The sequence below is a fragment of the Ovis canadensis genome, chromosome 3 (assembly GCF_042477335.2).
Source record: "Ovis canadensis isolate MfBH-ARS-UI-01 breed Bighorn chromosome 3, ARS-UI_OviCan_v2, whole genome shotgun sequence".
Taxonomy (NCBI): domain Eukaryota; kingdom Metazoa; phylum Chordata; class Mammalia; order Artiodactyla; family Bovidae; genus Ovis; species Ovis canadensis.
The window spans coordinates 100,323,753-100,335,849 of record NC_091247.1 but is presented as its reverse complement, the minus strand read 5'-3'; the positions used below and the strand labels follow the sequence as shown (position 1 = coordinate 100,335,849).

Sequence of the window (12,097 nt, the reverse complement as noted above, 5' to 3'; positions counted from 1 at the left end):
ACGTGCACAGGAGGAGACACATGTGAATATTCATAACAGCAAAATTGGGAAACAACCCAAATGCTCATCAGTAGGAGAGCGAACGAGTCAACTGAACTATTACACAGCAGTCAAACGATGTAGAGGAGTCTTGATGTAAGAGGAAGTGGACAAGTCCCCAAAGATGACACATAGCATGATTTCCTTCCAAAAAAAGTCAAGCCACAAAAATGAAAACTGGGCTTTTTGAAAGAAATGCAATCCATAAAATAAGTCAGGCAGAGGAAGCCAAAGATGGTATGATCTTGCTTATATGTGGAATCTAAAAAACAGTGACAAAACAGAAGCGAAACGAAAACCAAACAAATAAAAACCTCACTGATCACAGAGAACAGACTGGTTGCTGCCAGAGGTCACAGGAGGGGTGGGGCATGGGCAAAATGGGTTAAGGGGATCAGAAGTTTAAGGAAAAAAGAAATGATATAAATGTACTAAGATTCTTTTTAAAAAGGCAAGAAAGGGACTTCTGTGGTGGTCTAGTGGTTAAGACTCCACGCTGCCGATGCAGGGGCACGGGTACCATCCCTGGTTGGGGAACTAAGGTCCCACATAATGCACAATGCAGCCCCCAAAATTAAAAAAATATGTTTAAGGCAAGATAATGATGAAGGGGTTGATGGTTCCCAGGAGCTGGGGAAGGCAGGGAGAGGGGTTTCTGGCCACATGGTTCCTATAGGGTGGTGGCTTCACAGATGCTTATCATATTGTTTAAAAGAACAAAAGAACCTGAGAGAATCAGGCCATGAGTGGATGGAAAGTGAGGGCATGTCAGGAGCCAGTTCCACTCTGTCCACTGAGGAACCCTGAGAAAGGCAGCAGACAGGAAGGGAAGAAAGACTAGAAGCCAGAGGGAGGCTGGACTGACACCTCTGTGGCCTGTGAGCAGGCTCCTTATCCCCAGGTCATTTCAGCACCAGCTAGGGGGCTCCAGTGGGGGTCTGATCCTGCAGGCTGTGAGCTGCCCCAAGGCCTGCAAGGAGCCAGGTGGCTTTCTATCCGCCTGTGCTCTGCTTGCCAAGCACGGATCCTGGGGGAGGGCTGTTTGCCCAGGGGAAGAGTCAATTCCTTGTAACGGACACAGAGAAACACGCTGCCGCCTCACAGCTCTGAGTCCCAGGCCTCTCTCTGCCCCCAGAGGGCATTCTGTTCTCATACAAAGCTCCCAGTTGGAGGTGACTTTGAAGGGCTGGTCATTGGATATGCAGTTAGACCAGTGACCTCCAAGGTCTTTTCGGAATACAGGATACTTTTGAGGGAATAACAGGTGGAAAGAAGTCTGAATGAAGTCAATTGAATGAAGTCCATAATGAAGTCAACTGCCCCCGCGTTATAGCAGGCTGTGGGAACCTTGACCTTACTCACTCATGGTTTGTTCCTTGACTTCTAACGCTACCTGCCTCGGCTGACGGCTGTCACAAGACCAAGCATTAAAGAAGCCAACTGTTTCCTCCCACCCACCCATCCTTCCTGCCGGCCTCTCTTGCCTGCAGATCATTACAGAGTCAGGGCCTGGGGCAGAAGGTCAAGTAAAGCATCTTGGAAAGCAAGCACCATACAAGCAGCCATCATGGGAAACCGTAACACTGGGGGAGGACGCTGGCTTCTGGGATGGGGCCTGGAGCAGGCCTGGAAGGAGAAGCAGCATCATAGTGGTTTACAGACACACCAGAGGGAGAGAGGAGATGCCTGGTGACTCAGAACCTAGTCTAGGTTGTCTGAGAGGCGACCCAGCAGCCACAAGTGGCCACTGAGCACTTGAAATGGGCTGGTCTGATTGATGGGCTGTACATGTAAAGGGTCCATGCAGTCAAGGCTATGGTCTTCCCAGTGGTCATGTACGGTTGTGAGAGCTGGACTGTAATGAAGGCAGAACACCAAAGAATTAATGCCTTTGAACTGCGGTGCTAGAGAGGACTCCTGGAAGTACCCTGGAGAGCAAGGAGATCAAACCAGTCGATCTTCAGGGAGATCGACTCTGAACACTCACTGGAAGGACTGATACTGAAGCTGAAGCTCCAGTATTTTGGTAATCTGATGCGAACAGACAACTCACTGGAAAAGTCCCTGATGCTGGGAGAGATTGAGGGCAGAAGGAGAAGAGGGTGTCAGAGGATGAGATGGCTGGACAGCATCACTAACACAATGGACATGAACATGGGCAAATTACGGGAGATGATGAGGCACAGGGAGGCCTGGTGTGCTGCAGTCCATGGGGTCGCAAAGAGTCGGACACGACTAGGTGACTGAACAACTATGTGTAAAATAATGCATCTGATTTTTGAGATCTAGCAAGAAGAATGAACAAAACAACTCAGTGAGTTTTAAATACTGACTCCATCTTGAAATGATAGTATTTTGGATATTTGGGGTGAAATTTAAAATTTATAAAATCAATTTCACCTTAAAAACTTTTAAGAGGAAAATCTAGAGTATTTAAAAATTATATATCTGGTTCCTATTACATTTCTATTGGGCAGTACTAGATTAGATTCTATGAGGTCTGGTCAAACTTCTTGCAATTGGATTAAATGAGATATCCCTCTAAAAAAGTTCTCCTTTCAAGACCTTTGGTGGTCCAGTGGTTAAGAATCCACCTTCCATTGCAGGGGATGAAGGTTCGATCCCTGCTCAGGAACTAAGATCCTACACGTCATAGGGCAATGAATCCTGAGTGCTGCAATTAGATAAGCCCCCCGCCACCATTAGGACCCAGTGCGGCCAAAAGAAAATTAAAAAATGATAACAATCAAAAGTATCCTGTTAACTTGTTTTGAGTAGATTCTGTCTGTTCTTGAAAACCAGATTGAAAGTAAATATGAAGCAATATGAAAGCTATTATTGCTAAAACAATTAAGCTCTGTGATTCTATTAATTCTTTCCATCAACAAATCCTATTGGCTGTCCTTCAAATACACCCAGGATTTGACCCCTACACACCTGGGCTTCTCCCACCTGCCAGAGCTGAGCCTCTGATCCTCTCTCCCTGGTCTCTGCCCTCCAACCACTGCAGCCTCCTTGCTGTGTCAGCCCCCTCCTGCCTTGCGTCTTTGACGTTGGCTCTGCCTGCTCTGCTCTTTGCTCATATAGCCCCATACTCAGTGTTTCATCTCCTGGAAGCTTGGACTCAAAAGTTACTTCTTGCCTCCCCTCGAATTACAGGCCTTCCCCTAACACACATCCATATACATACACACACAGGCACACACACGTGGATCCTTAACTCTTTCTACTCTACTCAGCATTTACACTATCTGCTGCTGCTGCTAAGTCACTTCAGTCGTGTCCGACTCTGTGCGACCCCAAAGACAACCTACCAGGTTCCTCCGTCCCCGGGATTCTCCGGGCAAGAACACTGGAGTGGGTTGCCATTTCCTTCTCCAATGCATGAATGTGAAAAGTGAAAGTGAAGTAGCTCAGTGATGTCCTACTCTTCACAACCCCATGGACTGCAGCCCACCAGGCTCCTCTGTCCATGGAATTCTTCAGCCAAGAGTACTGGAGTGGGGTGCCAGTACCTTCTCCATTTACACAATCTAATAACTACATATTTTATATTCTTTATCTGCCACCATCGACTATAATATACTAATAATAAACACAGGAACTGGTAGTTAGGAATCTCCCTGCCAAGGCAGGGGATATGGGTTTGACCCTTGGTCCATCCGGGAAGATGCCACAGACCAACTACACCCACGTGCCACAACTAGTGAGCCTGCACTCTAGAGTCTGTGCTCTGCAACAAGAGAAGCTCCTGCATTGAGAAACCCGAGCATCACAAGCAGAGAGAACCCCTGGCTTGCTGCAACTACAGAAAGCCCACGTGCAGACAAAATAAATACATAAATAGAGTAAATTTAAATTAAAAAAATAATAAGTGCAGTGAAGGCAGGAATTTCTCTCTGTTCTCTGTTAATTGCTGTACTCTCGGCATCTAAAACAGTGCTGAAGTAGCAGTTGCTCAATGAATATTTCTTGGATGTAGAGGGTCTCAGATGGGCCATTCTTGTGCTAACATTTGCTGCATATTGCGTGGTATAAACAAAGCCCCTGACAGAGCTCTTAACCTCCAGAAGAAACCTTTGAGAGCACAAGAGTTCTCTAGATATGAGCAAATTGTGGGAAGGATCAGCTGTTTGACCTCACAAGGCAGCTCTTAGTGCTTCTGGGGTCCTGAGATGTGGCATGTCTATGCAGGGAACAATGACCCAGCAAGCCTGGCTGAGCGCCGGGGGTCTCTGGGGCTGCCAGAGCTGCATTCTCTCTGGTGAATGTAACCCCACCCTTCCCTTTCCTGGCCTCTCACTATGAAGTGTGGACAAAGGATGGGATGGCTTTGGGAAGGTGTGAGGAAGTAGGCTAATCATCTGGCTGGTTTCTAGGGTGAAGCCGGTTATACCCACTTGGTGTTGCTGCTGCTGAGTCGCTTCAGTCGTGTCCGACTCTGTGCAACCACATAGATGGAAGCCCACCAGATTCCCTCGATCCTGGGATTCTCCAGGCAAGAACACTGGAGTGGGTGGCCATTTCTTTCTCCAATGCGTGAAAGTGAAAAGTGAAAGGGAAGTCATTCAGTCGTGTCCGACTCTTCAGCATTTCCTCATTGATTATTAATAACTTGCATACTTTTTTACTCAGTGGACACTGTATTTTTATCTTCACAACATACCTTCCCAAATGTGGCTGGGTTGACTTGGTTCTGAGCATTCTGCCTACAGGTCTCCACGTAAATCTCATACATGAGGCAGCGAGGCACACTGTATCCCTCGCAGATGCAGAAATTGTCAACCAACCTGGGGTGGGGCGGGGAGGAAGAGCAGGAAGAGGAGGCTGGCATCAGTGATTCTAGAAGGGGATGCTTTCATAAGGGTCAGAGACAAGGGTGGATCTAACTAAATGAAACATACTTAGTTTACTGAATGAACACCATGGCTAATCTGTCAGTATCTGCAATGTACCCTTTTGTGCTTAGCCCAGAGTTAAGTATCAATAAGTTGATTGTGACGTTAGACTTCCAACATGGTGCAGTATTGTTGCTTTTATATCTTTTTGGTGTGCAGGCATATTAATAAGAAGCCCAAATTATTGTGTTCAGCAGACACTGCTTCATGTAACTTTACAAAGGTGGCAGCCAAGATCTCTGTAACTATGACACAGAGGATTATTTACTCACCAGGACACAAAACAAGGCCACTCCCCCTGCCCCCACAGAGTCAACACCCCTGGGGGTGACAGCTGGAGCTCATGTGGCTTCCCGGTCCCCATGCGCCTGTGACCTGGGACATGTATGCACAGCCCTCCCCTCCCCCTCTTTCTCTGAAACAGTTGTTTACATAACTTTTAAACCCAAGTGACTTAGGACAGCCACTATATTTTGATTCATTTTTAAAATCAATTTGTATTGGAGTGTAGTTGATTTGCAGTTACATAAGTTTCTGCTGTACAGCAAAGTGAACTAGCCACGCAGAATTAGCTGCAACCCACAGACAGTGGCCCATGAGGCTCTTCTGTCCCTGAGGTTTTCCAGGCAAGAATACTGGAGTGGGTAGCCATTTCTTTCTCCAGGGATCTCCTGACCTAGGGATCAAAATTAGATGGCTCAGATGGTAAAGAACTAGCTGTACATATACATCTGTCCCCTCTTTCTTGGATTTCTTTCCCATTTAGGTCACCACAGACCACTGAATACAGTTTCCTCTGCTATGCAGTAGGTTCTCATTAGGTATCGATTTTATACATAGTATCAGTAGTATATATGGGTCAATTCCAATCTCCCAATTCATACCCCTGACTTTCCCTCCTTGGTGAAGCCAGCACAGTTTTTAAACACAGAAGCATTTTTTAGCAGGGAATTTACCAACAATGTGGGCTTCCTTTGTAGCTTAATCAGTAAAGAATCTGCCTGCACTGCAGGAGACCCGGGTTCGATCCCTGGGTTGGGAAGATCCCCTGGAGAAGGAAACGGCAGCCCACTCCAGTATCCTTGCCTGGAAAATCCCATGGACAGAGGAACCTGGTGGGTGGCAGTCCGCGGGGTCGCAGAGTCGGGCACGACTGAGTGACTAACACTTTACCAACAATGCATCTCCTTTCTTATTGATGACCTACGGCTTATTTTCTGGGATGAGGCACGCTGAGGTCCTTGCAAACTACAGGCCACAGTTGTTAATCCCATCTGCTTCCTGGAAGGAGGAAAGTCAACATATGGGGATGGGGGAAGCTTTGACCCTGTCTTGATTTCCTCAGGTAACAAACTACCATAGGCCAGGTGGCTTTAAGCAATAGAAATGTATGCTGTCACAGTTGGGGAAGCTGACAGTCCAGAAACCAGGTGTCAGCCAAGTCGGTTCCTCCTAAGGCTTGGGGGAGCATGTGCTCCATCCTTCCCTCCTCGCTGCTGCAGCTGCCAGGAACCCTTGGCCTTCCTCGGCTGTGGATGGATGCTCCACTCCAGTGCCCCCAAGGCCAGTGAGAGTTCCTCTTAACTGGTTACATCTGCAAAGGCCATCTTCTAACATCCTCCAGGACACCAGGCTGGCTCTGTTACAAACTGAGGGGTTCTGTTTGTTTTTTTAACTGTTCATTTTTTAAAATTCTGATAAAATATATATACCATAAAGCGTATTTTAAAATGCAGAGTTCAGTGCCATTAACTGTCTTCTCATTACTGTGAAATTGTTGGTGCCTTGTTGTGTATCACCATCCATCCAGAGAACTCTGGCTCTCTCACAAAACTAAAACTCTGTACCGGCCATTCCTTGCCCTTGCCTGTGTGTGTGCGAACTAAGTCACTTCAGTCATGTCTGACTCTTTGTGACCCCTACGGACTGTAGCCTACCAGGCTACACTGTCTATGGGATTCTCTAGGCAAGCTGGAGTGGGTTGCCGTGCCCTCCTTCAGGGGACCTTCTTGATCCAGGGATCGAACTCTCATCTCTTCAAGGTTCTTGCATTGGCAGGCAGGTTCTTTACTGCTAGCACTTCCTGGGAAGCCCCCCAGCCCCTGCCGATCACCACTCTTCTTTCTGTCTCAACGCATTTGACTCCTCTCAGTGCCTCATATACTGAAATCACACAGTGTTTATCCTTTGGGAACTAGCTTCTTTCATTTAGCATAATGTCTTCAAGGTTCATCCATGTTGCTGTCTGCGTCAGAATTTCCTTCCTTTCTATATCTGAAAAATAGTGCATTATGTATAGACCACATTTTGTTTATCCATCCATCCACTGATGGACACTTGGGTTACTTCCATCTCTGACTATTGTGCATAACGCTGCTATGAACATGGAGGTACAAATATCTGTTCTAATCCCTGCTTTCAAGGGGAATTGCTGGATAACACGGTGGTTCTCTTTTCAATGTTTTGAGGATTCGCTATAATTTTCCATAGTGGTTGCACCAATTTACATCCCACCGACAGTGCACAAGGGTTCTAACTTCTTCATGCCATCCAGCCATCTCATCCTCTGTCATCCCCTTCTCTTCCTGCCCTCAGTCTTTCCCAGCATCAGGGTCTTTTGCAATGAGTCTGCTCTTTGCATCAGGTGGCCAAAGTATGGGAGCTTCAGCATCAGTCCTTCCAATGATATTCAGGGTTGATTTTCTTTAGGATTGACTGGTTTGATCTCCTTCCAGTCCAAGGGACTCTCAAGAGTCTTCTCTAGCACCTCATAGACTGGATGCCTAAAGAGCAGTCTTCCTGGGGAAACTCTGCCCCTCCTCACCTCCTGCCCTCCCAAGCCTGAAGAGCGCAACCCCACCCAGGGATCCCAGGCCTGCGGGGGCAAAACTGGCGACACAGGCCTTGAACACCATCCTGCCTTTAGGGCACCAGCTTCGTGGGCAGCCTGCATCCCACCAGTTTACAAAAGACCCTAGGAGAAGCTCCAGGTATTTTTTTTGAATCTCGAATCATTCTCTCAAGTCTCTAGACTTTTTCCAGTCCTAGAAAGTCTAACTGACTAAAGGGTGACCTGAAAATTGACAACGGCCTCCTCAGAGCCCTTTTTTGTAAGAAGGTTGCTGATATGATGAGGGGCCTGAGTAAGTGTGAAAGAAGCAGAGGCCTGCTTGTAACACTTGGAAAATACTGTGTGTACTGTGGTTATTGTTTTTAAAATTTTAAAATTATTTTAAAACATTAAAAAATACTTATTCTCTTTATTTTCTTTCTTATGCCAGAGAAAAGACGTCAAGAATCGCCTTTTGGAGAAAAGGGGTGACCAATTAAGACTTTTTTGGGTTCCAATCACAAACACACTGTTCATTTTTCTATCTCACCCACTGAAACTTTTCAGAAAGTCTTTCTGAAGAAATACGCCTTAAAACTTAAAAGGAGAAGTAATCAGCTGTCTACTCATTGTTCACCTTCTAAAGCGAAGGTTTTAGGGCTGGTTTCAATTATTTTGCTACTTAGGAAGAGCTACAAACCCTTGAGTTCATCAGTCCCAAGGGCTGGTGGTGTTTTTCTTCCAGTTTCTTCTTCCTCTCTTTAAATAGCCAGAAGTGAACTTCACAAGCAAATGTGGAGTGCATTGTTAGAGCTAAAAAAACGGCTTTGCCTTAAATTAGAGAACTTCCCAGGCAGAATGGCACAGTCAGAGAACACACTTCCTCTCCTGGCCTAGCTGGGTGCTCTCCATGTAGATGGAAGCCCAGACCCACCACCAAGCCCCTCGAGGGCGGGCTGGATTACTTCCTGCAGGGAAGTGTGACCGACGGGGAGCTCCCAGGTGGGAAACCCCCGTGGGTCATGGTGTGTGTGTGTCTGGCAGACCAACAAAGTAGCCCCCAGGTGGGAAACCCAAATGGCAGATTTTGTGTGTGTGTGTGTGTGTGTGTCTAGACCTATCCCACCAACATTAGAAAGCGCTGGTCCTTCCTGCGTGTGAACGGCTGTCCTTTCGAGCCTTTTATCTGCCCCGGGCGCAGGCGGTGGCCCCTGGCACTTGGCCGGAGGTCCCAGGGGCAGTAGCGGAGGAAGCTGTGCCCTCTTCTTCGCCCCCCCGCCTCCCCTCCCATCCGCCGGGAGCCCCCTGCCCCCAGGCCGCTCACCACTGGATGATGCCCCTGTGCAGGCCCCGGCCGCCCGCGCCGCCCAACCGGGAGGGCGGCACGCCCTCGGCCATGGCTAGACTCGCCCGCTGCTCCAAGGAGGCGAGTCCGCAGCAGCACCGTCGGGCCGCCGCCGCTCCCTGCTGTTTACTTTAGAGCCGGGCGCGCGGGGGTCGGGAGGAGGCGCGCGGGGGCGCGGGGTCAGCGAGGTCTGGGCAGGGGCGGGGGACCTCGCGGGCGGGGCGCGCATGGGGGGCGCGTGGTTGGAGGAGGGCTGGAGAGCGCGGGGTGGGGGGATTGCTGGGGGCAGTGGGGGGACGCGTAGTCCTGCGGGGCGGTCTGGGAGGCCCCCGGGCCTGTGGTGGCGTTGGGCCACGCCCCGTGCCTGCTGGGACGGTTTGGGGGGCGGTGTCCTCGTTTCTCCCAGGATCTAAAGACCGTAGAACAGAAATACACGTGGCGCTCTTCCCCCTGCCAACCAGTCAAACAAGGTTGCAACACGCAAAACCCAGTGCACGCACCGAGTTCAAGTCAGGTCAGGGCATCTTGTGAATCCCTCAACCGTGGTCCTCAACCTTGACTGCGCTTTGGAGTTACTTGTGCACGTTTCAAAGATGTAGCCTCCCAAGAGACACCCCCAGAGGGTCTGGGGTTTGAGGGGAAGGCCTGCTCAAACTCACTTTTATAAGCTCCTCAGAGGTTAGTGATGCTAACCTTCGACCTGGGGTGAGAACCTCTGGTGCTGGGAATCGGAGGGAGGAGAGGTGGGGGCGACTCCAACTGGAGCCTAGTGAGGCCCCCTGCCCTAAACGAGTCCCTGGACCTGCAGCCCTGCCTTAGCGGTCCTTCCCTCAAGAACTATTTAATTACTCCCTTTTGGGGAGACCAGCTGCTTGCTGTCTCCTAACCCCGCTTCTCAGGGGCCTGGCATGTGTGTTTAAGTATTAGGGCATGTGGCAGGGACACAGGCTCAGTCAGGCCACTATTACTTGGGCCACTGACAGCTCCAAAGTCCCTAGGAAGGACTTCTTCATCTAGATTAAAAACACATGGGACAGCTGAACGATAAGAACAGTCATGTCTGACTCTTTACAACCCCATGGACTGTAGCCCACCAGGTGCCTCTGTCCATGGGATTCTCCAGCAAGAATACTGCAGTGAATTGCCATTCCCTTCTGCAGGGAATATTCCTGACCCAGGGATCAAACCCAAGTCTCTTGCGTTGCAGGAGGATTCTTTACCTTCTGAGACACCAGGGAAGCCATAAGAACAATAGAATTGCCCAGTTAAAAGCTGAGCAAAGGATTTTGTTCTCCCAAAGAAGATATCCAGATGGCCAATAAGCACAAGATGCTCAACATCATTAGTCATTCAGTTCAGTCGCTCAGTCGTGTCTGACTCTTTGCAACTCCATGAATTACAGCACAGCAGGCCTCCCTGTCCATCACCAACTCCTGGGGTTTACCCAAACTCATGCCCATCGAGTCGGTGATGCCATCCAGCCATCTCATCCTCTGTTGTCCCCTTCTCCTCCTGTCCCCAGTCTCTCCCAGCATCAGGGTGTTTTCCAGTGAGTCAACTCTTCGCATGAGGTGGCCAAAGTATTGGAGTTTCAGCTTCAGCATCAGTCCTTCCAATGAACACCCAGGACTGATCTCCTTTAGGATGGACTGGTTGGATCTCCTTGCAGTCCAAGGGACTCTTAAGAATCTCCTCCAACACCACGGTTTAAAAGCATCAATTCTTTGGCGCTCAGCTTTCTTCACAGTCCAACTCTCACATCCATACATGACCACAGGAAAAACCAAAGCCTTGACTAGATGGACCTTTGTTGGCAAAGTAATGTCTCTGCTTTTTAATGTGCTATCTAGCTTGGTCATAACTTTCCTTCCAAGGAGTAAGCGTCTTTTAATTTCATGGCTGCAATCACCATCTGCAGTGATTTTGGAGCCCCCCAAAACAAAGTCTGACACTGTTTCCACTGTTTCCCCATCTATTTCCCATGAAGTGATGGAACCAGATGCCATGATCTTAGTTTTCTGAATGTTGAGTTTTAAGCCAACTTTTTCACTCTCCTCTTTCACTTTCATCAAAAGGGAAATGCAAATCAAAACCCATGCTGATTTACCATGCCATACTCATTGAAATTGCTGTTATTTTTTAAAAAAGAGTAAAGATAAAGAGTATATATTAAATATAAACAATTGTATCAGTTCAGTCACTCAGTTGTGCCATCCCATGGACTGCAGCATGCCAGGCTTCCCTGTCCATCACCAAAGAATTATATATAAAGTATATATATATAGACTTCTCGGGTGGCTCAGATAGTAAAGCGTCTGCCTACAACACGGGAGACCTGGGTTCGATCCCTGGGTTGGGAAGATCTGGAGAAGGAAATGGCAACCCACTCCAGTACTCTTGCCTGGAAAATCCCATGGACAGATGAACCTGGTAGGCTACAGTCCATGGGGTCGCAAAGAGTCGGACACGACTGAGCGACATTTACATTTACACACACACACACACACACACACACACACATATAGGGGCTGGGGGAAGAGAGATGGAGGGTTGTGCAGTGGATACAAAATTTCGGTTTGGGATGATGGAAAAGTTCTGGAGATTAATAGTGGAAATAGTTGCATCACAATGTGAAAGTACTTAGTGCCACAGAATTGTACACTTTAAAATGGGAAATTTTATGTTTTATGTGTATTTTCCAGTGGTCATGTATGGATATGAGACCTAGACTATAAAGAAAGCTGAGCGCCGAAGAACTGATGCTTTTGAACTATGGTGCTGGAGAAGACTCTTGAGAGTCCCTTGGACTGCAAGGAGATCCAACCAGTCCATCCTAAAGGAGATCACTCCTGGGTATTCATTGGAAGGACTGATGTTGAAGCTGAAACTCCAATACTTTGGCCACTTGATGCGAAGAACTGGCTCATTGGAAAAGACCCTGATGCTGGGAAAGATTGAAGGCAGGAGGAAAAGGGGACAACAGAG

General features: G+C 48.2%; 1 protein-coding gene across 3 annotated transcripts in view; it reads right to left on the bottom strand.

Moving 5' to 3' along the window:
• RFX8 (regulatory factor X8) overlaps positions 1-9,220 on the bottom strand; it is a 52,096-nt gene extending 42,876 nt beyond the window's left edge. For 2 of the 3 annotated variants that reach the window (XM_069580574.1, XM_069580575.1), the window contains exons 1-2: positions 9,092-9,196; positions 4,706-4,829 (exon numbers count right to left, since the gene is read on the bottom strand). In XM_069580574.1, the coding sequence (XP_069436675.1) occupies positions 4,706-4,829; positions 9,092-9,165 (198 nt within the window). In that variant the 5' untranslated portion in view covers positions 9,166-9,196. Of the gene's footprint in view, positions 1-4,705; positions 4,830-9,091 lie in introns of all 3 variants that reach the window. The other variant, XM_069580577.1, reaches the window with a different exon arrangement.
• Positions 9,221-12,097: the final 2,877 nt, after the last annotated feature.